This window comes from Bolinopsis microptera, chromosome 12, assembly GCF_026151205.1.
Source record: "Bolinopsis microptera isolate Bmic1 chromosome 12, MBARI_Bmic_1.0, whole genome shotgun sequence".
Lineage (NCBI taxonomy): Eukaryota > Metazoa > Ctenophora > Tentaculata > Lobata > Bolinopsidae > Bolinopsis > Bolinopsis microptera.
The window spans coordinates 11,106,234-11,129,552 of NC_087083.1; the positions used below are offsets into that span (position 1 = coordinate 11,106,234).

The following is a 23,319-nucleotide window of genomic DNA, read 5'->3' on the forward strand; positions in this document are numbered from 1 at the left end:
AATTTCTTGAATTACAGATACTCATACAAGTTAAGTTTTACGGCAATTGAATTGAATATGAAGTGTCTCCTGTATTTAAAGCTTTAAAGCATAATTTATCAATATTTGATATTGTTATTATGAATTGAGTTGATTAGAGCTTATAGTTATATTTAAAGTTATAGTGAATGGAAATCTAGCATCCGCCAAAACAAAAACAACGGGGTCAATTCTTGTTACTGTTATAATTTACAATTTAATATTGAACATTGTTTTAAACACGTATGACGTAGAAAAAATCTAGAAACCAGCTTTACTGAGAATGCCGGCAAAATTTTCATGTTCGAAATTTCAAAAAACATAAAAATTAAACTTATTTTAGCAGTTTTTGGCAAATAAACTTAAATATTTTAATTAATTGAACGGTAAAAAATACGTCTAATACGTTTTGAAAAGTCCCGTATATAGGGCCATCCAGACAACGTGTTTTTTAAAGTCATGTCATGTGATACTGATAGTCAAGTGTAGAGTAATTAATCATCATCGGATCATCCAGTTGATGATCATGATTCAAATTTCAATGTGTCATGTGTGATGACTGATAGAAAACATACAAATTAGTATAAAACATAAAATAAATTGGAAAAAACTTCAGATAACATCATTAATTTAAAGTTTTAATTTCACTCTTAACTTAAACTAGAACTAAGCAGTGTTAAACATACCAAAGGCCATTAAATACTCATATTTACAAGTGCTGGATGAATTACCATAGTATTAGTACCTCAATGCATTTGCTAACAGTAACAACAATGTCCGATACAATGGAATGAGCGTAGTAATAGATTTAAGATTAAATTATCATGAGGCCCAATTATAATTACTCCATTGTATCTATATAATTGATAGTGAACAATATTTGGTTTGGCCGTTTATAGGCCATATAGCGTCTGTATCTTGGCAAGATTGTATCTTGGCGATATTATAATAGTAGCCATATAATAGATGCCGTATAATGGCCAAACATACTGCCTCAATTTCCTGTTGAGACGATGCTGCATGGTCTCAAGTGATTTGCTTGATCATCTCAATAAACTCGCCAAAGTCAATACAACCGTCTTTGTTAGTATCAACGTAATACATAACCTCGTCCACTTCCTCCGCATCCATTTTCAGGTCTTCAGCTACCTGATACTGTTTTTAGGGTTAATATAAGCAAGGCTGTAAAATTTTCGTCAAAAGTACGGCGCATTATTAGAGTTTTCAAAAAATACGCGAATAATTCGCCAATTTACTAATTCAAGTTTTAATTTTTAGGGCTGTTAAATTTGCCAAAAAATGCGCGGGAAATTCGATAAAAATGCGGCTGAGGGAACGCGCAGCATTTTCGAGTTTGATCTTTATTTGATCTCTTAAGCCGCGTCTCCGCAGTAAGTTTAAAATTATTTGTGATTTCCTGTTCCCGTATTTTCTAAGTCAACTTTTTTCAAAGTTTTTCTGGAAACTACTTTTGTTCATGTTTCATGCTACCCTGATCATTATAGGCGGTGCACGATAAAAATAAACTTGCTCGGATTTTCAAAATTTTTGTACCATCGTTTTCTAGAGACTGTGAGAATTTTCACAGTAGCAAATTTATTATGCCTGTTTGGAATGATCAGTGAGTTTCGCCTAGGTGCCATATTTGATGGTGCGCGGCTTTTGGAGCAAAATTAGGTGTAAAAGTCGCGTAATTTGACGAAATTCGTTGATTTTTGTCGTATTATTCTGTCATATCTTCCGTTCGATCCTGAACATAAATCATGCTGAAAATTTGTCAAAACCTTCCAATCATACTTAACTACCGAACCTAATTTAGTTGGGAGAGATTGGGCTTGATTAAGAGGTCTAAAAATGACAAAATAGGTATAAATTCGTTGATAACTCAATAGTAGAGGCTCTTACGGGCAAAAAGACGTGTTTTCTGCTATGAGTTTAGAGACCTAACTATTAATTGGACACAATAGTATGATGTGTAAGGATCGAGAATATGTTAAGAAATATAAATATAGCCTTATAAGTCACGTGTTATTCCAATGCGCGTTTTAAACTTTGACAGTCTATAACTCTTAGGCCTATAAAGTAATTATATTCATGTTATAAATCAAGAGGCTTGCATATAATGAACATATTGACACGGGTGCAGAGTTGAGTCTGTACGGAACCTAGTAGTTTCAGATCCTTGTTTAACTTGCCGTACAGCAAGGTCATCCACTACTTTAGCCCGGCGAGGCACATAACTCCCTCTACAACTCCATGACAAATGTTTCATATATACTAGCCGAGTTCACAAGTTATATCCTTGTGTTTGAGAAGAGCTCGTTAGAACTGCTTCCTTTCCCTTCAGTATCCCACAGTCTTTCGAGTTTCGTAACTGCCAGAGAACTCTCTTAAACAATTACTAGACTCGGTGATTATAAATCAAGAGGCTTGCATATAATGAACATATTGACACGGGTGCAGAGTTGAGTCTGTACGGAACCTAGTAGTTTCAGATCCTTGTTTAACTTGCCGTACAGTTATTTCAGCAATACGATCACATTATTTTCTATTTGGTGTGAAAATATGAGCTAGAACGGACATAATCTCGCTGAGTTATGGAGCTGTTTGAAATTTATGATGAACGCGCGGGTGCCCATTGATAACAACTAAATGCTTTTGCGCGTAGTGCGCGTCGAAAATTAGGCAAAAACGCTTGCGGAGTGACAATATTCTAACTTCTATAAAGTATATGAAGTGGGTACTTCTCGGAAAGGAAAATTTCAGTCAAACACGATGTGACTATTGTTGGGTTGATTTAATACAACTGCAAAAAATCATTCAAACTTTAAGCAAAAAAGGGCACATTTTTACCACTTTTTTGGATTTTTACCTGCGTAAAAACAGAGCGATTTGTTTTATTTTTATATCATCTTGTGCGGCTATGTTTTAGCTATTGCCATGCAAATTTTGCCGACATGCCAACAAAATTAACTTGCTCAAAATATCAAAAAACATGGTTTTTTGGCCTATTTTTGGCCCAAAAATCGGTTTTTTGCGATTTTACCCGCGTAAACTCAGTCCAATCATTTCGAAACCACTTTCAATTGATTCTACGGTCAAAAATACGTCTAGGAAGGTATATCTGGGGTCCCTAGCGTATCGAGCAGACAATGCCCGTAAGAGCCTCTACTACAAATTCTGAGCATCGAAATTGCTCAAACTAAATTAGGTTCAGTAGAACATAAATGTTTACGTAAGCTGACCAAATTTCAACAAAATTGTTATATGGGAAGTATAATAACTTTTCGATTGTTTCCAAAATAATGTGCTGGCCGAAATAAGAGCAAAAAAACCATTCAATGGTCAGCGCGCGCGTTTTATTGTCGATGGCGCACTGCCTAATCATTATGTCTATGAGCCGAAAATATTTTTACGGTTTTCGAAGTCCGCACCTACCTACCCGGCCTTCGATATACGATTTTGGACTCGAGGGTTCCCCTTTGTAATGCAATTCAATCTCGGAAGGCAGGGCTCCCGCCTCCCCTTCGCAATACAAGCTCGGAAGCGGTAGCTCTGCCTTCAAAGGTGCGTATCGTCATCGAGAATGACTCGGACCGAACATTTTCTAAGTCAACATTTTTCAAAGTTTTCTTGGAAACTACTATTGTTCATGTTTTATGCTACTCTGATGATTATGCTACCCTGATGATTATGCTACCCTGATCATTATTAGCTGAAAATATTTTTTTCGGTTTTCTGAAGTACGTACCTACATTCGAAACTCGAAATGTTGTGGATGTGATTGGTTTAATATACTTATAGAAAACGTGATATTTGGTTCTCAGATTTAAAGGAACATGTGCGATTCATGTCGCAGAGAACTGAAAAAATCGCGATTTGTCACGAGGCCAGGATTTGAGAAAATCGCGATTTGTCGCAGCAAACGTGAAAAATCGCGATTTTTTGCGAAGAATGGGAAAAATCGAAATTCCGTACATGCTGCAATTTCTTTTTGTCCTTGCCCGAAAATGTTTTGAAATTCAGGATGTAACAAAATATTTAGAATTTGGCCCCCACATGGAGAAAATCATTCCTAGTCATACACCCCTGACAAAGGGAAAATGCGCCCTTTTCGAGTATTAATGAAACTGTTCAACGTTTCAATGTAACAACATCATTTTTATAATGTTACATAAAATTTATCAGTCAACCTTAGCTTTATTTATAATTTACAGTTACACGTTCGGAATTTTTGTAAAGTCTCGGATTTCATGTCGTGAAAAGAAAAAACATGCTTTTTGGCGCTGTCATGGATTATGAGTTTCCGAAGTAAATTTCTAAATCCCGGGTTAAGGCTGCAAATTGTTTAAGTAAAGTCAAACTTAAAGTAGAGGGTTAAGGTTAAGAATGGAATTTGGTTAAGACCAAGATAAACAATGTTACACTGAAACTTACTCTTACTACAGGCACAGCTATTCTTTAATTGGAGCTATATACAGGGTGTTTCAAAAATAATGTCCTGATTTTTAAAAACAATACATTTTTTTATAAAGGAGCAAAATGCCCATTATTGGTTGCCTTTAGTTCATAAAGCTTACAAATTTAATTTGTTAAGCTCATTTGTTCCAGCGATTCAACTTTGTTAATTTTTTAATTCTTTACAAGACGTCGTATTGTCCTTTCATCATTGCTGAATTTAGACTTGTCCTTTTTCTGTAGCAAACGCCTAGCACTTGTCACACTGCTTCCACAAATCCACTAAGTCTTCACAATATCGAGTTTTGTTTCTTTTGTGAACCCCAAAATTATTGTTTTTTAAAATCAGGACATTATTTTTGAAACACCCTGTATTTGTTTTTCTTTGTGTTTTTGTCTTAAAGCTTCAAAACCTTATAATATTAACCTTCATCCTTAACTTATTATGCTTTTGATTATGCACTGCAGCAAGCTAGTTATTTATATGTTCTTATAGTAGGGGGTGGCGCACGATACTACTTATAGGCAATCTTTCATTAGCCTGGTTAAGTGGTGTAATTATAAAATCGAATGTGTATTTATTTTATAAATATGATATGCTCCTTAAATAAAAATCCGCCATAATAGTAATTTGCCTTTTAGACAATTAATTTGAGTACGAAAGAAATTTTCAATATGCGTTCCAAAAAGTGCAAATATGAATTAGCTATTTCTAAAAAATTGTTCAATTCATTAATACTTTCATTTCACTTAAACATTGACATCGTGAAATCTTTGTATTATTTTTAAAATAATTTTCTCATTTGTCATCAATTCATTAATTCAACTATACTTTTATTGTCATATCGACACAAAAGACAAAACCTCTTTTTACACATTACGTTGAAATTGAAATTATCATCACATGACGGCAATAATATCAGTCATCAAGTTATAATTATCAAATTTTATTAAACATATCCGCACATATATTTTGGTAAAAAGTATAAAACAAAATAAATATTATCACGGCCGCGAAAGAGTGGGTTCTTTGCTGCTATACAAGTTGGACAGAAGGAAACATTTCCTCTTATAAATCTAGTTCTGTAAATACAATAAATTATCTAAGTTCTCGGCTGCTTTCCACGAAACTATGTAATTAAAAGCTGATCTTTCATACCATTTTTCCAAGGTAATACAGTAACATTAGCCTAAAGAAATAAGCGGAAAGAGAACTTATAGATTTAAACTGCTGATATTTTGTCTAATATTATCCAAAAGAAAGCTCCACAGTAACAAAGGAAATTATTTTGAACCAGATTAATAGAAGAGTACATCCAGTGTACATAGGGTCGCGGTTAAATGGAAAACATCGCGGTAGAGTCTATTTAACTTCAAAATGACTTAACGATAAAGCTGAAATTAAAATAATTCAAATCACAATCTACTATAAAGTTGAATAAACGCGTTTTACAGTATTGCTACAGTTGCAAAGACATATTCTGTCTCTGGTGTTATGACACTTAGAGTTTTGGTAAAAAATGAAGTTAGCTCTTGTTTAAGGGGAGTTATATAGACATAGTCTATTATAGACGCCCCCTTAGACAGCAGTCCTCTAGACTACCCACTAGTTGATGCACTACTGGGTCTACTGATGCACTACTGGGTCGCACCACGCATCAAATAATGCTCTCGTAGCGGCGCAGCCCAGTAGTGAACCGCGCTACAAACGCCCCTCTAGCTATACCCCTCTAGCTACGCCCGTACTGATCTAGGTACACTCCTCTAATCATGATCATGATCCTCCCCCTCTATATCGCTCTCAACCTCACTGTTACTCTCCGCCATGTAGTTGCAATCCTCCATCGCCACCAGGAACTCCTCGTAGTGTATTTTCTCGTCTCCGTTGGTATCGATGTAAGAAATGATCTCATCAGCTTCCGCCTCCTCAAGCGCTTCTCCTCCGAACTACAAGCACAGATGGTGTGGTGAGATGGTGTGGTGGTGTGATAGCAGCACATTGATTATAACTCACTCAAAAGTCAGCCAACTCGGTGTAGCGGAAAATTGTAGCGGAAAACACATGTTTAATAGACTAACAGGTTGATTTGTTTGGCACGTTCAGATTTCTCTGATCGATTTTCATTTTCATGGGTGAACATATTCAGCCATATTAGGACAGTTCAGTTCATGTAAAGGTAAAGGCCTAGTGAACATTTACACCGTCAATTCTGGTATCAGTGTGAATTAGATGGGACCGTTAGAATTAGCTTCTTTACATTGTAACCTTTACAATAGGGTTAGGTTTCTTTACAAGCCTCATGATATCCGAACCTTCCAACTCGCCGAATTGGCAACGTTCCAACTCGAGCCATGAAAACGACACAGAACCTAAATTTTCTGAAACAATTTCCTGGACAGCACACCACGTTAATATTTCTCTGCAATACCCCTCTTTGTTAAAAACACCTCTTCTCTTTAATACGAGCAGCATATTCCACCCCACACCGCGTGGTGTTTAGCACACATCAACTCAACATGAGCTACTCTATGCTACGACACGTGTCAGACAGAACCAAACAGCCCGTTTTCGTCCTGGTCCAACTCCTCCTCATCCGCAATGCATTTCAGCATCATGACAATAAATTCGTCTATGTCTATTTTGCCGTCTCCGTTCTTGTCCACGTAGCCGATGATTTCCTCCGCTTCTTCGTCGCACATGGGTTCGCCCATCTGTGTTCAGAAAGGGTTACTAAAGAATCTCTCACACTAACTAAACGTGCTGCCCTTCAATCTCTCATGCCCTTCGTATCAGCGTGCTTCTCATCCCTTCATTCGCGTTCTCACTTGATAGCTTCATGCATGCAATGCTCGCTATTTAATCGCGTTCTCACTTGATAGCTTCATGCATGCAATGCTCGCTATTTAATCGCGTTCTCACTTGATAGCTTCATGCATGCAATGCTCGCTATTTAATTGCGTTCTCACTTGATAGCTTCATGCATGCAATGCTCGCTATTTAATTGCGTTCTCACTTGATAGCTTCATGCATGCAATGCTCGCTATTTAATTGCGTTCTCACTTGATAGCTTCATGCATGCAATGCTCGCTATTTAATTGCGTTCTCACTTGATAGCTTCATGCATGCAATGCTCGCTATTTAATTGCGTTCTCACTTGATAGCTTCATGCATGCAATGCTCGCTATTTAATTGCGTTCTCACTTGATAGCTTCATGCATGCAATGCTCGCTATTTAATTGCGTTCTCACTTGATAGCTTCATGCATGGAATGCTCGCTATTTAATTGCGTTCTCACTTGATAGCTTCATGCATGCAATGCTCGCTATTTAATTGCGTTCTCACTTGATAGCTTCATGCATGCAATGCTCGCTATTTAATTGCGTTCTCACTTGATAGCTTCATGCATGCAATGCTCGCTATTTAATTGCGTTCTCACTTGACAGCTTCATGCATGCAATGCTCGCTATTTAATTGCGTTCTCACTTAATAGCTTTATGCATGCAATGCTCGCTATTTAATTGCATAGCGCAAAACTCGCATTCTATCTAGATCACCTCATGCAGTACTCACCTTCTCACTAAATTATTTCATGCAGCATTCTTGCAATTATTTAATTTATCTCTCTGCGTGCTTTATTCTCATTGTAACTATGCATTTAAAAATTAAGCATCGTTTGAATAATTCACGTCCTGACACTCGTATTTTAAATCACACATGCGCTCTGAAACCACTTATATAAATTTTGTCTTCGAATTTTATTTACGTCATCCATTTTGATTTATATTTTATCTGGAGCCCTTTTTCAAATAGTACCGACGGAATACGACTTAACAGATTGTAGTCAGGCTGAATCAGGCTCCATCAGGAAGACTTAAGATAGGCACGAATCAGGAGACTGCAGTAACACTGTAATCAACCAGTTCTGCAACAACATTCTAATAGTAGTATAGTACTATGATGAGGTATTACATGCATGAGCGACCCTTTAACCAATTCATATATTATTTTTTAGATAGCTGATCAAGCCCATAAATTACAGTATTGATGAAGTAACTGTCTGTTGATGTGAAGGGCGTGGTCTTCAAAGCTATAAAACCGTAGCAAACGTAAAATCAAAGCATTTTTAAGCGGGTTGACATGCAAAAAGTCCAAAGTAATTGTAAGTTGAAAAATACAGCGGTATGTTTAGTTATGTAAATATGTAAGTCAATCTATTAATCTACGGAGCATAGTCAATGAGTCAGTCTAATTTCAGGTTAACAAGGAATAATGCTGAGTCTTAAATGCCATGCAGTTAAACTATTTCCCACTAATGCTCATGCTTCTCACCCAGTAAAATTTTCATGCATAATATAACAAAATTTTGATAATTTTGTTTATAAATATTTATTTTGAATCAGCAAAACCGCACTCACAAACTCAATTACAAAAGTGCAAGTAATGCTACCTAAAATCACACATTGTACCAAAACACACGCTAATTACTATGAAACACACGCTAATTACTATAAAACACACGCTAATTACTATAAAACACACGATAATTACTATAAACCACAATACTTCACTCAAAGGAGCACTTATTTATTTACTCAATCAAATACTCACCTTTGTTAGAATCCTCTTGAGCTCGTCACTCGTGATGAAACCATCGTTGTCTTTATCAAATACTTTGAATGCTTCCCTTATTTCTTCTTCTGTACTTGGCATTGCGTACCTATGATTTGATGTGTCAGTTTTCTCATTAAACTAATTCTGATTTAAAGATTAGAATCGTCAGATGCTTGAGAAATCAGTACAGGATAAGCTGGTCAGCAAAATTAAATCAATTTCGTGGCATTGGAAATTAGTGATATCGCTTTAATTTCTAAAACAATTCAATGATATCTATTGAAAGATTGAATACGTTATTAATTAAAGATCACGAATACGATGTTATTTTCTAGTTGCAATACTAATACTAATGTACTAAACAACAACAAACTTTCAAAACCTTTCGTTAAGTTCGATGAATTCTTTTAATGAGATAGTTCCATCACCGTTCACATCTACCTGATAAAATTTCCAAGTTGTAATCAAATTGGAAAATTAATTTAATTCGTTTGCAAACCTCGTATGAACCAGGACATCCGTAACATTAATTAATGTTAATTAATTAGTGGACCACGCACAGTGGACCACGTACAGGATTTAGTTTATAGGTGATTGGTTTATTATAACCGGCATCTCAGCTTACAAGTTGAAACAATTAATTAATTGCTTAATACTTATTAGATGCCATCAGATCAATGATTAATGACCATTAGTTTAAACTGTTTAATTAGTAATCAATCTGATGATTAGATAGTTGGTAGTCCTGTATTCCTTATCCATATAAATTGTAATACCTGATTAATGCTTAAATTATTATATTATATCTTTTTGCATAATATATCCGATTAATAATTTTGAATTGGATTCGGAAATTAGATATCGAAAAATAAATGCTTAGCAAGGGGTAAAATTACTATACTACTGCTGAGGCTGACCATTAATTTAAAATGTTCAATTAATACTAAATCTGACTAATTAGCTAGTCAATTGATTAATTAATTAATCAAACTAACTGACCTGGTTGAATAATATCCTTATGTCTCCTTCATTCGACAGAAATCCAGATTTTACCCACAACTGTTTGAACTCCTGTTGAGTTAAAAATGTTTAGAAGCTGACCCAGTCAAGCAATCATAAAGCATAATATTCAATGGTACAAACAAAAAAGTATCTCAAACCTGTACTACACTAAAACCCCATTTCAGTGATGTATCCCTAAATATTCACTAATTAACTAAATAATGTAGTAACTAATGCATAATAATATGGAGGTGGCACCATCACTTTTGAGATGCGTCTCTATCTTGAAGTAGATAGGAAATATTATTTCCTATCTGCTTCAAGCTAGAGACTAACCTCGAAGGTGATGGTGCCGTCTCCATCGTTATCCATGCCCTGGAAGGCGGCAGTGTAGTCCTGTACTCGTCGCTCATAGTCAGGATCCTTGTGTACGTCTGAAGAGGGGTTATAGTTTAGACAGAGGAGTATACCTTACACGACATTTTTGTGGCGGACCAATTTGCGACGACCGAAATTTTGGCGGTCCGAAAATATGGCGAAATTGAACAAAAACCGTCACATTTCGGACGTCACAGAAAATAAGGGTATTTTTCATCATTTTGTTTTCTGACACAAAGCTAAAGGAAATTCAAACTTTTCTAAAAATCGGTAAAATCATGTTGAAACAAAATGAAACTTATAAATCGATTTCTTCATCTTCCTCTAAGGGGTCCGGCTCGACTCTTTCAGTTTCACTTATTGAGTTTGGTATTAAATTGTTTATCTTGACTTAGTCTCTTATAAGACGTTTATGTTAGCACATAAATGTAATTTATTGTAAATTTAAAACGTATTACTTGACCTTAAATTCATCATGGAATATTGTGTTTATTTGTCCCACCATCATATCACTAACTTTTCAAGAACAAAATGAATCGATGAAGCCACAATTATTGGAATAAGCTAAAAATAATGCGACGGATTCTATTACGACGACCGAAATTTTGGCGGTCCGAAAATATGGCGAAATTTCGGGAAAACCGTCGCATTTCGTACGTTATAAAAATGTCTTGTAAGGTAAGTACATTATTACAGAGTGGAAAAGTATCAATCTCTTCGAAATTTTTCAATGCTGAAATGTGAACTGAGACCTGATCTTTGAATTTACTAAAGATAAAGACAAAGTGCAGTCGTATTTTTATCAATATTGCTTCGATACACAAGAATTTATAGACCACATCAGTTTAGATAAAATATTGACACTTCTTAACTAAAATGATAATAAAATGTGAGCTAATAGTTACTTTGTAAGACTACAATTAAATCAGTGAGAACATAATGGCACCTAGAAATTAGGTTTTTTAGCGCGTTCAATAAACTGTTCTCTATTTTTAATATTATATTTATATAATGTTATGTACCCTAAAATAACCCATGTTGGCTAACACTACCAGTATAACTGATAGTGATATCCGCAATATAAACTTATAAACAATGTTTTGGCACGAATTCAGGATTCCGCACACCTTATAATGCACTGTTTCAGTGTACTGTACTAGTGAACTGTACTAGTGCACTGTACTAGTGCACTGTATGATCTACCTTTAAATTGATCTAAAAACTCTCCGTGCTCTTCTTCGCTCTCTCTGTCTTTAACATGGTGACGTTCCCGGAACTTTATAAAGACAGGCATTGCTCACGTGACCCCTTAGTGAACAGGGTGACTATTTAGTGACCCCTTAGTGAACAGGGTGACTATTTAGTGACCCCTTAGTGAACAGGGTGACTATTTAGTGACCCCTTAGTGAACAGGGTGACTATTTGTACAGTCCAATCGGACACTTAAAACCGATTTGAACAGTCCAATTGGAAGCTGGTGACCGATTTTCGAACCAAAAACAGTTTTTGTAAGTTCGATGTTTAGTCCGAGACTTCTATTTTGACTACTTTTTGTGACGATATCTTACAACACACATGCTAAACAGTTTACATGTATGCTGCACATTTTGGTCACTTGTATGTTATGCTGTTATGGACGCTGCACTTGTCTGGGTGCTGCCCTTTTTGAACACTAACATACACAGTTGATGTGTGAGGTTTTTAAAAATGCAACAAAAACAGTCGGTATATTTAGTAATTCATTTTTGGTTGGAAACTTTATTAAAGTTTTTTTTGGTGAACCGGGACGATGCCCAAATGGTTTTAATGACAAATTTTAATGATGAAAATTAAAAACGAGTAAAAAATGAGCTCTCATTAGAGCACTAGTAGATATATATATATATATATAGTTATATGAACAGGGTGACTATTTAACGTTATATGACAAAGTTTAACCTGATTTAACAAATTTTGTGGAATTTTGTGGAAACTATGCACTCCAATGGCCAGATAACATAACTTATTATAATATGTAATTACTTACTTACTTATATATAACTTATATTTTGAATTGCAACAAGTCCCCATCCTCTTCAAACATTTAACTAAACAAAACATGAAAAACAGAAACAATGACATACAAATAATAACATATAAATAATAACGAAATTGTAAAACTACACTCATTTAACTTCTTCGTTATGAATTGTCCCTCCTTTGATGTAGTGGTGGTTGTTTGGCTGTTCTTGTTGTGCAGGTGTGGGTTATACATGTGGGTTATATTTATATATATCAGGTCCTGAACAACAAGTCTCTAACTCTGTCCTCCTGCAAGTAGACTACCCATTTCTGATTCTCAATCAACTGCTTCTTGGTTGAACTTAGATCGATCTCCATCTGCTTTAACTTTTACCATTTTCTTGAAATGTAGAGTTGTCACGTCAACTGGTGCTTCCCATGTGAGCAGATTCAGTGCTTTTGCCGTCCAAGACTCCGCGTTGAACTTAATACTGTCGATATCCTTGTCGTCCAAAACTTTCATGACGTAAACAAAATGAGAGACACAATATATCTCGCAGATAAGAGTGCAAACGTCTGATATAAGTGTAGGGCTCAACGCCTGAACTTATATTATTATTATTTATATTATACTGGTCAGCACTTACCCAGTACAGTAATATCTATATCAAGGGGAATTAGCTATTTAATTCAATTACGAAATTATATACTGGATTCTTCCTGTATTTAAACATAAACAGCTTACTTCTTTGATACCATCTTTTAATCTAAACAATATCCCTCTTATTCACTAAAGAGTATGTGACCGACTACAGTATGTGACCGACTGCCGTGATTATACAGAAGTGATTAGAGAGAGTCTGGAACAGTTGAATGACCCGGAATTAGTAGGTATGTCAGACGAGGATTCCCAAGGGATAAGGCGGTGTGTGTGTGTTACACTAGTAAAGGTATAATGTACCTGGTACCTACTTTTTAACAATCACCACAGTACCGGTCAACCTGGGTACTGTACAAGGTACCCATTACCCATGAATAGGAGATTCGGCAGAGAGAAATATTATACTGAGTTTTACTGAAATTGTTAGATTAATCGCTTAATTGTTAGATTAATTGCTTAATTGTTAGATTAATTGCTTAATTGTTAGATTAATCGCTTAATTGTTAGATTAATTGCTTAATTGTTAGATTAATTGCTTAATTGGACTCTCTCCGCTGGATATTCGTTCTGTAACAGCTGATATTATATTAGGAGGTAGTGCACTATTATCTATTATAGGTAGCTATTAGGTGCACTATACCTACCTATTTAAATTACAACTTCTCTGTATTCAGGTAGGGCTAGTTTAACTTGTGATTGATACGATGTTTTAGCAAACCTCTAAAGATCCAATACAAAGATTTAAAAGATTAGATCTAATATTCAGTATCGAAGAAGAGGAATAGTACCTGCTTGAAGCCTGTAGACCTCATTAACAGGTATAAGAAGAAGAGGAATAGTACCTGATTGAAGCCTGTAGACCTCATTAACGGGTATAAGAAGAAGAGGAATAGTACCTGATTGAAGCCTGTAGACCTCATTAACGGGTATAAGAAGAAGAGGAATAGTACCTGATTGAAGCCTGTAGACCTCATTAACGGGTATAAGAAGAAGAGGATTAGTACCTGATTGAAGCCTGTAGACCTCATTAACGGGTATAAGAAGAAGAGGAATAGTACCTGATTGAAGCCTGTAGACCTCATTAACGGGTATAAACGTAACCCCAGACTCTGAATCCCCGTGGTCCGAGCTATCATGGTTCTTGTTACCCCCATACTGTCGGAGCCTTACGAACACAGGCATGACTAGATAACACTAGCAAATTCCTCCTATTAGGACACGGTTTCTTCTGCAAAGTTATCCGCGGTCACTTCTCTACTAAACTCCGCAAAGTTATAATAAACTCCGCAAAGTTATTCCCGGCTACTAAGTGTGAGATTTCAAGCAGGGAGAGAGTAGTAACAAGGCAAAAACAAAGTCGAACAAGTCAGAATATACATGATAACGTGCTACGGAGAAAAGAGAGGAAAGGGAGGAGGTGTATAAAAACTGACTGGGCTAATCAGTAATACTAAAATACCAACAGGAATTCCAAAAATTATATTCCCCTACACATATTATGTGCATGCAATTGCAATTGAGCTGCTTTCCCGACAAAGACCTGTAAACGGTTGACAGTAATTGGTTCGAGGGGTAGTATGGTTTCAGTAAACTGTGCCAATGGAGAAAATATCACGTGGTCATGGTAACCGTAGAGAAACTGAGCGGATTTGTAGATCTTTACCTTTACTGTTCCTGCCATTTCCGGGTAAAATATCCACCTACTAGTTTATAAGAGGGGAGGTGCGGAACTACACACGTGATCTGTTAACCAGTACCTTGCAGGCTTGTTGAGATGACTGTGAAAACACACGTACATTGTGTATACTATCAGTACCGTCTGAACACTGAAGCCACAGCTGTGCGTGCTAAACGTTTGCCATTACAAGGAATTCACTCAATTAGGCCGTTCTGACTTTTGTGGTTAAAATTAGAATGCCGTGCGAGAGAGGGGGTGAAATGTGGGGGAATAAGAAAAAATGTGTTTGCTTTTTATAGATGTATGGTGGTGTTGGTGTCGTTAAAAGGTTTAAAGTATTTACTGTTAAGTTGAACATGTAAAGGTTTATCAGTTTTAGTAACACTATGTTATTTATAAAGACACTACACTTCAGGATAACATTACAGCTTTATATCCACCAGCGGGCTATATTTGCTTTATATACATAATTATAATGGGGTTCCTACTAGCCTCACAACAAAAGACCTCCCAAGTTATTAAATTGAGGTTACAGAAACGTAGAAAAGTTCTCTTGGTGAAATATAAGTGGACAATAATAACTATAATACAGCTGGGAGAGAGGAAGGACTCACGTAGATTCTTTAGTAAGAGAGCGATGGAATGATCCACTATGTGGAAAATAATAAATATAACACAGCTGGGAGAGAGGAAGGACTCACGTAGATTCTTTAGTAAGAGAGCGATGGAATGATCCACTATATGGGGCTGATAGCTGGAGGTCCCTTCTTCAGACTTCCCTTTCTGTCCGCCTTTTCTCTCAATTAATTGCTGCTTTTTTAGTCGGATAAACACCATTTTCTCAAGCTGACTTGGTGAAGGTTTGGTAGACTGCTGGAGAAAACGAAATAGTTGCAAGAAGCCAATCAGCAGACTGCACAGCCTTCAAATCTTCAAGCAAATAGCTTAGTCCAGGTAATGTCGAGTTAGAATATAAAATAAAACAGTTAAATCTAGACGCGAAGCTGTGAATGGGTCAGTAATGTTCAATACTTATGCTCTGTAGGGACTACGGGTGGAAGATGAATAATTGAAATTCCAACAGCAATTGATCAGCTCCTAATTGGGCTGCAATCCTTGACAGGCCTATAATTACCCAATTTTAAATGAACGATATCTTATTCTACGGAATGATGAGAGCGTAAAGAGATTGCTTCCCAGAATCAGCATAATGAAGGGAACAAGATGCTGTTGGAATTTCAATTATTCATCTTCCACCCGTAGTCCCTATATGCTCTGGTGTCGTTCACAAAATTAATTATACCTGCCCATACATTTTCATTGTCTCGAACATTGATTGAAATTGTTTTACAGATCAATCATTAAATGTCAAATTTGATTAAATTATTTCATTAATTAGATTCGTTTTAATGTGAATTATCAAACGAAAACATGTAAACTCATAAACAGTGTTGACATAATTGTTTTGGCTTTTTTGTCTAACTTACTGGACTTTTGGACTATCGGACTATTGGACTATCGGACTATTGGACTATCGGACTATTGGACTATTGGACTATTGGACTATTGGACTATTGGACTATTGGACTATTGGACTATAGGACTATTGGACTATAGGACTATTGGACTATTGGACTATTGGACTATTGGACTATTGGACTATTGGACTATTGGACTATTGGACTATTGGACTATTGGACTATTGGACTATTGGACTATTGGACTATTGGACTATTGGACTAAGGTCAGCTGCAGCAGCAAAATTACAAAATTACCCAGCATCAAGAACAAAAAGAAATCGTGGCACGTGCGGAATCGCGATTTTTACCTCAATCCCACAATGATGAAGCTTACATAATGGGATTATATGTTTTTCGATTCGACTTGGCATACCTTGTAAATGTCAGCGTTCTTGATAACTTGATAAGTATTTTTTACTATCATTAACTTGGCATTCCTTGTAAATGTCAGCGTTCTTGATAACTTGATAAGTATTTTTTATTATCAATCGCTTTGGGAACCGACTCATATCTTCATATAGAAGCAATGGTAATTTAGCAAGACATAATTATATGAAACATAGGCACCATTCGAAATGTTTATTGCAACTGTTTGCAAATGAATTATTTTCCACGCTACTCTGCAAAAATATTTAGGAAAGAAGCTGGGGTTTAGGAATTAGCTACCTTGCCGTTAAAGACATGAGATAGACTCATTAATGTGGCATTCTTAGTGCTAACATTTTAGCACTTAATATTCTGCAGAAATAAAATTTTCGGCAGAAATACAAGCTTCTTTAGACTTTTTGATATATCTGTGGATCTATAAAAACCACAACCTGCACAGAACTAAACTAAAACAGTGGTTCTAGACAACTACTGGGTACTGGGTAGATAAGTGGGTATCTGCAGTTTTTCTGTAGTTAAAGTGCGTCATTAGTATTACGATTTACGTGTTTTGATCTCAACAAAACCAGGTCGTATTTGTTCGTAGTACGTGATCGGCTATGGCAATCAAAGCCCTTGGATTAGTTCAATATATACTTAAAAGTGTATGTCATCAGTTGTGCAGATATGGTTAGATAAAATGGTATAAGCAGCTTATCGTATTGCTGAATAAAAACACGCTAATCAGAACAAAAGAACTAACTGGATGAACGGAGAATGCTAACATAGCTTACCAAGCTGTAGCTCGTCAATAAGATAATCTATCTTCGCCAGCATTGACATCTTCCTGTTTTCCCTGAACGACCTTCCCAGCTCAACCCGTACAGTGGGTGCAGGCTGAGGGTATCTGAACTTGTTCATCCGTTTAGCAGCACTGGCTGACAGATCTCCGTAGTACATCTGCTGGGACAGGAACTGTGTGGGGTCGTCATAAGTGCAGTTCATTTCCCCTCTACAGCTGATCACGCCTCCAACAATAAAAAAGAAATCAACGTCGCTTGCTCTATCAAGTTAAGAAGGGGGATAAACTTATAATTTCTAATTTCGCACTATACAAACCTACCAACATATCTCTCGGGGTAAAAACAGCCTGACTACGCTTTCGATTTAGACCTTGTAAACTGTTGTCACGTGGGCGCGTGAAGGTCACGTGACAGGTTAAAGGAAGTCTCATTGGTTGGGTGGGTGTATTGTTACAATAGCGTTGACAGTCCCACTAAACAAAGAGCGGGTTCTTATTGCGAGGAGGACACGTTCAGGGAGTTCCGGCTACTTTCAACCCGCACTGGCATATTACTGATATTTACTGCTTCTATTAGCCTCTCTTCTCAATGCTTCTCTTCCCAGTGCTCTCTTCACTTGTTTCAGACCTGGATTTAACGACTGGTGTAGAACTGATTAGTTCTATACGTTATAGGTATTCTCTGTAGCCAGGTAGTGGGCGGAGTATGAGACTGAGTGACTGAATGCCTGCGGAGTATGAGACTGCATGCCTGAATGCCTGCGGAGTAAGAGACTGCATGCCTTTAGTTAAGGGGCACACTACCTCTCAAGCTTCATACACACATTAGACAACTATAGCTTGAAAGAAGGCGACGGAACCTTAGCTCACTACCTGTCTTGTGTAGCCTCTCTTAGCTTTCAACAGTACATTTAACTTAATAAACCTTACCTTTAATACAGTAACACTTGGCTTGCTGTTATATGTTATATATTATATATTACATGAAAGCGTGTTCACCTCATTTATAAACGTTAAAGAGTAGTAAAGGGAAAGTGAATTTGTTGTTTAAAGCTGTGCCACACGCTCAGACACGAAATAATAAATATGCTTTGGTTGTGTGACAAATGTTTACTGTTTAACTTGATGAATTATTAAAGAGTTAAAGCTATTTACACAACGTAAAGTATCGATCTCACACTTCATGCTGACCTTATTTATAAATGTTATGATAGTTTGTTCCGAAGAAAACTGTTTGATTAATGAATATACTCTCCACTAATCTATGATAAGTGCAGTGATTGGTGCAGCAATACTCTCCAGTAATCTATGATAAGTGCAGTAATAAGTGCAGTGATTATCAGTATGGAAGGTGCTGTTAAACAACTTAGCATTTCAGCTCATGCAAACAGCAATGTGACGCGTGTGCTTAACATTTAAAACTTTCTACTTTCGGTATTAGTATCATAATATAACATCATATTAGCTGTAATATGCTACCATATCCTCAAATCGGCCCAAATTTCGCTGCCCAAATTCCTGAAAATATTATTTTCTGCAGGTCTTAAGTTGAATTGTGATTTTTGGATTAAAACAATTCAAATTTTGGTGGTTTTCATTGGTTGCAATTAGCACAGTTTAAAATATACACAGTTAAAATTATATCCTCTTTTCATTCGCCAGATAATGATTATGTAAGTTTAGGGTCAAATGGTTAGTGTTGAAGCAATTTAGAAAGTTGGCCCCTGACACCTGTCAGCTCGCAGCTAGCTGTGTCTCCAAAAGAAAAACTGCGGGTCAAATTAAAAATAACTGCAGTCTTGCAGAGGACACCAAAATGTTCTCAAATCTCACAATTTAGAAGGGATTTTAAAAATTTGATTCTTTTCAAAAGATTATCTCCAATTTAAAGGTGGTGATGTGATGATCCAACTCTAATATCAAAAACAAATCTGGACACAAAATCTACTGGCACACCAGGAACAGTAAATTATAACGGCAGATTCCGAAACAATTCCTTAAAAAGTTAGAACAAGCTTAAACGTTCAATGAATAGTTTGCCGAACAGGATATACAAGGCGTTTCAAGACTCGTGTCGAAATTTGAAATTATAATTCTTTTATCCGTGAGAATTGCAACCATGAATTACATAAAGTTTATTTGAACATTTTTGAAAAGCAGATTATAGGATATGACCAGTCATTTGGTAAACTATTACACAAAATTTATGCTACTAAAACTGTTTTAAAGAAATAAATCAAAATATCTGATAGCTAATGGCTCGTTGGCCAATTATTTTTGTTGTTTCTAAACGGACGAAAATTGCAATATTGAGGCAAATACCCTAAATCATAATTAAACGTTCAACGAGCAAACGACAGAAATAAACACCAAACTGAACGATTTGACTAATAAACATGATCAGCATGAACCATGAGAATTAAAGTACTACAAGAAAGATATCTCCCAATTAACACAGGGAAATGATGAGGAAACTCACGGCCGGGGCCAACACGAATACAGTCCACCACTACAGGATAATTGACCAGCTTCCGAAATATTGCTTCACGATAATTGTCAATTAGTATTGTTGATGGGAGAGGAGATGATAACAAGCTAGCCAGGAAATGGAAGGAGACGGGGACAAATCCACACCCAAAATAACAAATACACACAACTCTGCTGTCAACTCTTCTAAAGATAACACATAGAGATAGTGAAAAATATTTACCGTTGATCCACATCACTCAATTATTACTATTTCCAGGATCAACCTGCTTGTTACCATAGTTACCAACATGGAGTCACCTTCCGCTATGACAATGATTGAAGGTGATGATAATGAAGACAAGTGCCAGTTACCCAGCTAATAGTATTGGATGGGTGGCAGGGTGTGTGGGTGAAGTCGTTACAGAGATTCAATGTGATCTCGCCAACCGGACATGACGTTTGATGTTAGAGGTTACTGAGTGTGACTGAAGCAGGGGTGAAGCCATATTTGTGGGGCAGGAATATACTAGCTGCTAATTAACTCCTCTTTAAATTAGGTGCAACGCACTTAGATATTGTTTAATGAAAATTACCGAACTTTAATGAAAATTACCGAACTTTAATGAAAATTACCGAGCTGCATGAAGATGTTTTGATAAACATAGCTGGTCCAGGCATTGAATTTTTTGCCCCGTTTCACTACATCCCGTTTAAGTATTTTGTTCGTCAGGTTAGCTGAAGACCTTTTAAGTCTTGCGAAGAAGGGCATAGTATCTGCTCACTGTACTGGTCACCGTACTCCGTATATACACAGTTAAATAAGCTACAACCGTTATACCTATACGATCGGAACAACTTGACAAAATCAACTGTAGGTTTTACCTAAGTTTAGATGTTAAAACGACAGTTAGAAAATAGTTATATATAGCCTCCTTTCGTATTTGTTCAACGTAACCTCTGTTTCTCCATGAAATTAAATTAAACGTTTGGTTCTGTTTGGTTTAGTTTCTTAATGAAATAACTGATGGGTTCGCTCAAATAAGATTATTGATTCATTCCGCTTTATTAATCAATAGCGTGTCATTCTGGTATATTGCCAAGTCGCTGGTAGATTGCCAAGTCGCTGGTAGATTGCCAAGTCGCTGGTAGATTGCCAAGTCGCTGGTAGATTGCCAAGTCGCTGGTAGATTGCCAAGTCGCTGGTAGATTGCCAAGTCGCTGGTAGATTGCCAAATCGCTGGTAGATTGCCAAGTCGCTGGTAGATTTCCATTTTGTTTGAACAAAATAAAGTTAAGGAAACTTAATCGCAGTTACAATTGGGCTAAAAGGTACTGTGCGTTTTGATATTTCTGCAGTAACAATGTTAATGTTACTATCGTTTTTTAGTTAATTGAGCATCCTTGGAAGTTGGATTGACTGAATCATAACAACTTTTTCGCTAGATATAACTCTAAAGTCTAAACTTTACACAAAAACATTTACCCTCACCGTAAAGAACAAAGTGTTTCTCAAAAATACATCTGTTATCGTAAGCAGTTGGTACCCTCTTCACGCGATGAGTTGAAGCATTAAACACTCCCCTATTTCCAAAATTACTGAAAAACGGCATATCTCCCTCCGCAAACCAAACAAAATAAAACGTGGAAAAAAAAGGTTGAAACTATAACGAATTCGTCTACTTATAGCACACATGTCAACAAGACAGCCACAATCCACATGTAGCAACCTACTACTTCCTTAACCTACCACTTATGCTGGGTACTACTGTACTAGAGTACTGGAACCCACAGACTCCTCTACTCTACCGGGCACTCCTGGTGGTTCCAATAGCCAGTTCCGGGGAAATTAATGGGTTGATTAGTGATTAAATGGATTTGCTTGCGTCAACGTTACTATCTTGTGTATAGACATGCGATCAATTTTTGGTAGGTTATTATGGGTCTAGGTTTCTTGTCTCTGATCGTCGTTGTAGAAGTCGAGCAGGTGAATTCCCTCGAGCAGATGAATTACCTCCTAGATACGTTTACCAGAAAATAAATGAAACAGCTATTTGAAGGGCTATTATATAATAGCTGCTTGGTGAAGCTGCTTGGTTAAGTACTAATTAGAGACTTATTATAGTGGAACTCTCTTAGAATCATACTGATACTATACTGATCTAACTCCCGTAGGATAAAAATACTCTTCTTTATAATGTTAAACGTATGTGCATGACTGCAGTCCCACGTGATGCCCATATAAGGGAGGGTGGCACAGATTATACTTAATAGTTCAGGCCATTATAGTTGTTACTTAGCGGTGTTATATTTGAAGGTATCTGCAGATCCTCAAAGAGAAAGAAATATACACAGTTAATTTTAAGCTACCATGCATATATCTTACGTTATACTAATATACTAGAAACCCGCTACATTATGCATCATCCCCTGCTCATAGTAACTAATGAGTCGGTCATATAAAGTGTTTTGTACCTTAAAAGCATTACCAAAGGTTTTATATTTTATAAGCGCCTAGTATAAACTATACTACTATAGTATATACATGTATGTAGATACTATACCCCATCTACTATACCCCATCTACTATACCCCATCTACGCATCTATGAATGGATAGTGTACTAAGTTGCAGCCAATAGAATTTCTTAAACTTATAACTCCCAACTCAAGAATCAATATTTCCCGAAATGCTGTTAGCAATTTTCCTGCTCAATCTTTAAATTTCTAGTAGCTGTCAAGAAGCTTCTCGAAATAATTCCATAAGATCAACTTTGTGTAAGCCATATAAACATATATATACACATATATAACACATATATAAACATATAAACATTAAACACATATAAACATTTGACGTACTGCCCGTGATCTAACAAGGATTTAAACATACTCTTAAAGTTCTTTACCCAGGTTAGATGGTATAACACTTCTCTTTTACAGATCAAGTAAATAATTCCTTTTTTTTGGCGGCAAGGTTAAACAAATAATTACTAGCCATTCATTAACAAGGGTCTTCGCTGGGCATTTTCTTTGCGTAAACGAAAGACGTCCTGGATAAATTATTGAACGAATTTTGTCCGTATCCGAAGCCCTAACGGCTAACGGCCAACCCAAACCCTGTAACCCTAATTCGGACAAGAATCGCGTTCGGATAAAAGTCGTGATACACTGATACCCGATAAAATAGATATTTCAAATAAAATCTTTTCAACCGAATTTTTAATCGTGGTAAAACAATGAAATGAGGTTTATAATCCTCATTTCATATAATCCTCATTTCATTTATAAAAATATAAATGATGCATACCCAAAAGTGTGAATAATTTTTCAAAAGAAGACCAGTCTTCCATATCAG

General features: G+C 36.3%; 1 protein-coding gene across 11 annotated transcripts in view; it reads right to left on the minus strand.

The window, feature by feature from the left end:
* Positions 1-5,343: 5,343 nt before the first annotated feature.
* Positions 5,344-23,319, minus strand: part of LOC134824269 (calmodulin-like) — an 80,440-nt gene continuing 62,464 nt past the window's right edge. For 4 of the 11 annotated variants that reach the window (XM_063836059.1, XM_063836055.1, XM_063836053.1 and 1 more), the window contains 5 exons: positions 10,427-10,524; positions 10,088-10,159; positions 9,471-9,529; positions 9,086-9,194; positions 5,344-7,188 (listed from right to left, as the gene is read on the minus strand). In XM_063836059.1, coding sequence (XP_063692129.1) covers positions 7,021-7,188; positions 9,086-9,194; positions 9,471-9,529; positions 10,088-10,159; positions 10,427-10,524 — 506 coding nt within the window. In that variant the 3' untranslated portion in view covers positions 5,344-7,020. Of the gene's footprint in view, positions 7,189-9,085; positions 9,195-9,470; positions 9,530-10,087; positions 10,160-10,426; positions 10,525-17,488; positions 17,842-23,319 lie in introns of those variants that run through there. The other 7 variants (XM_063836056.1, XM_063836052.1, XM_063836060.1 and 4 more) reach the window with 4 other exon arrangements.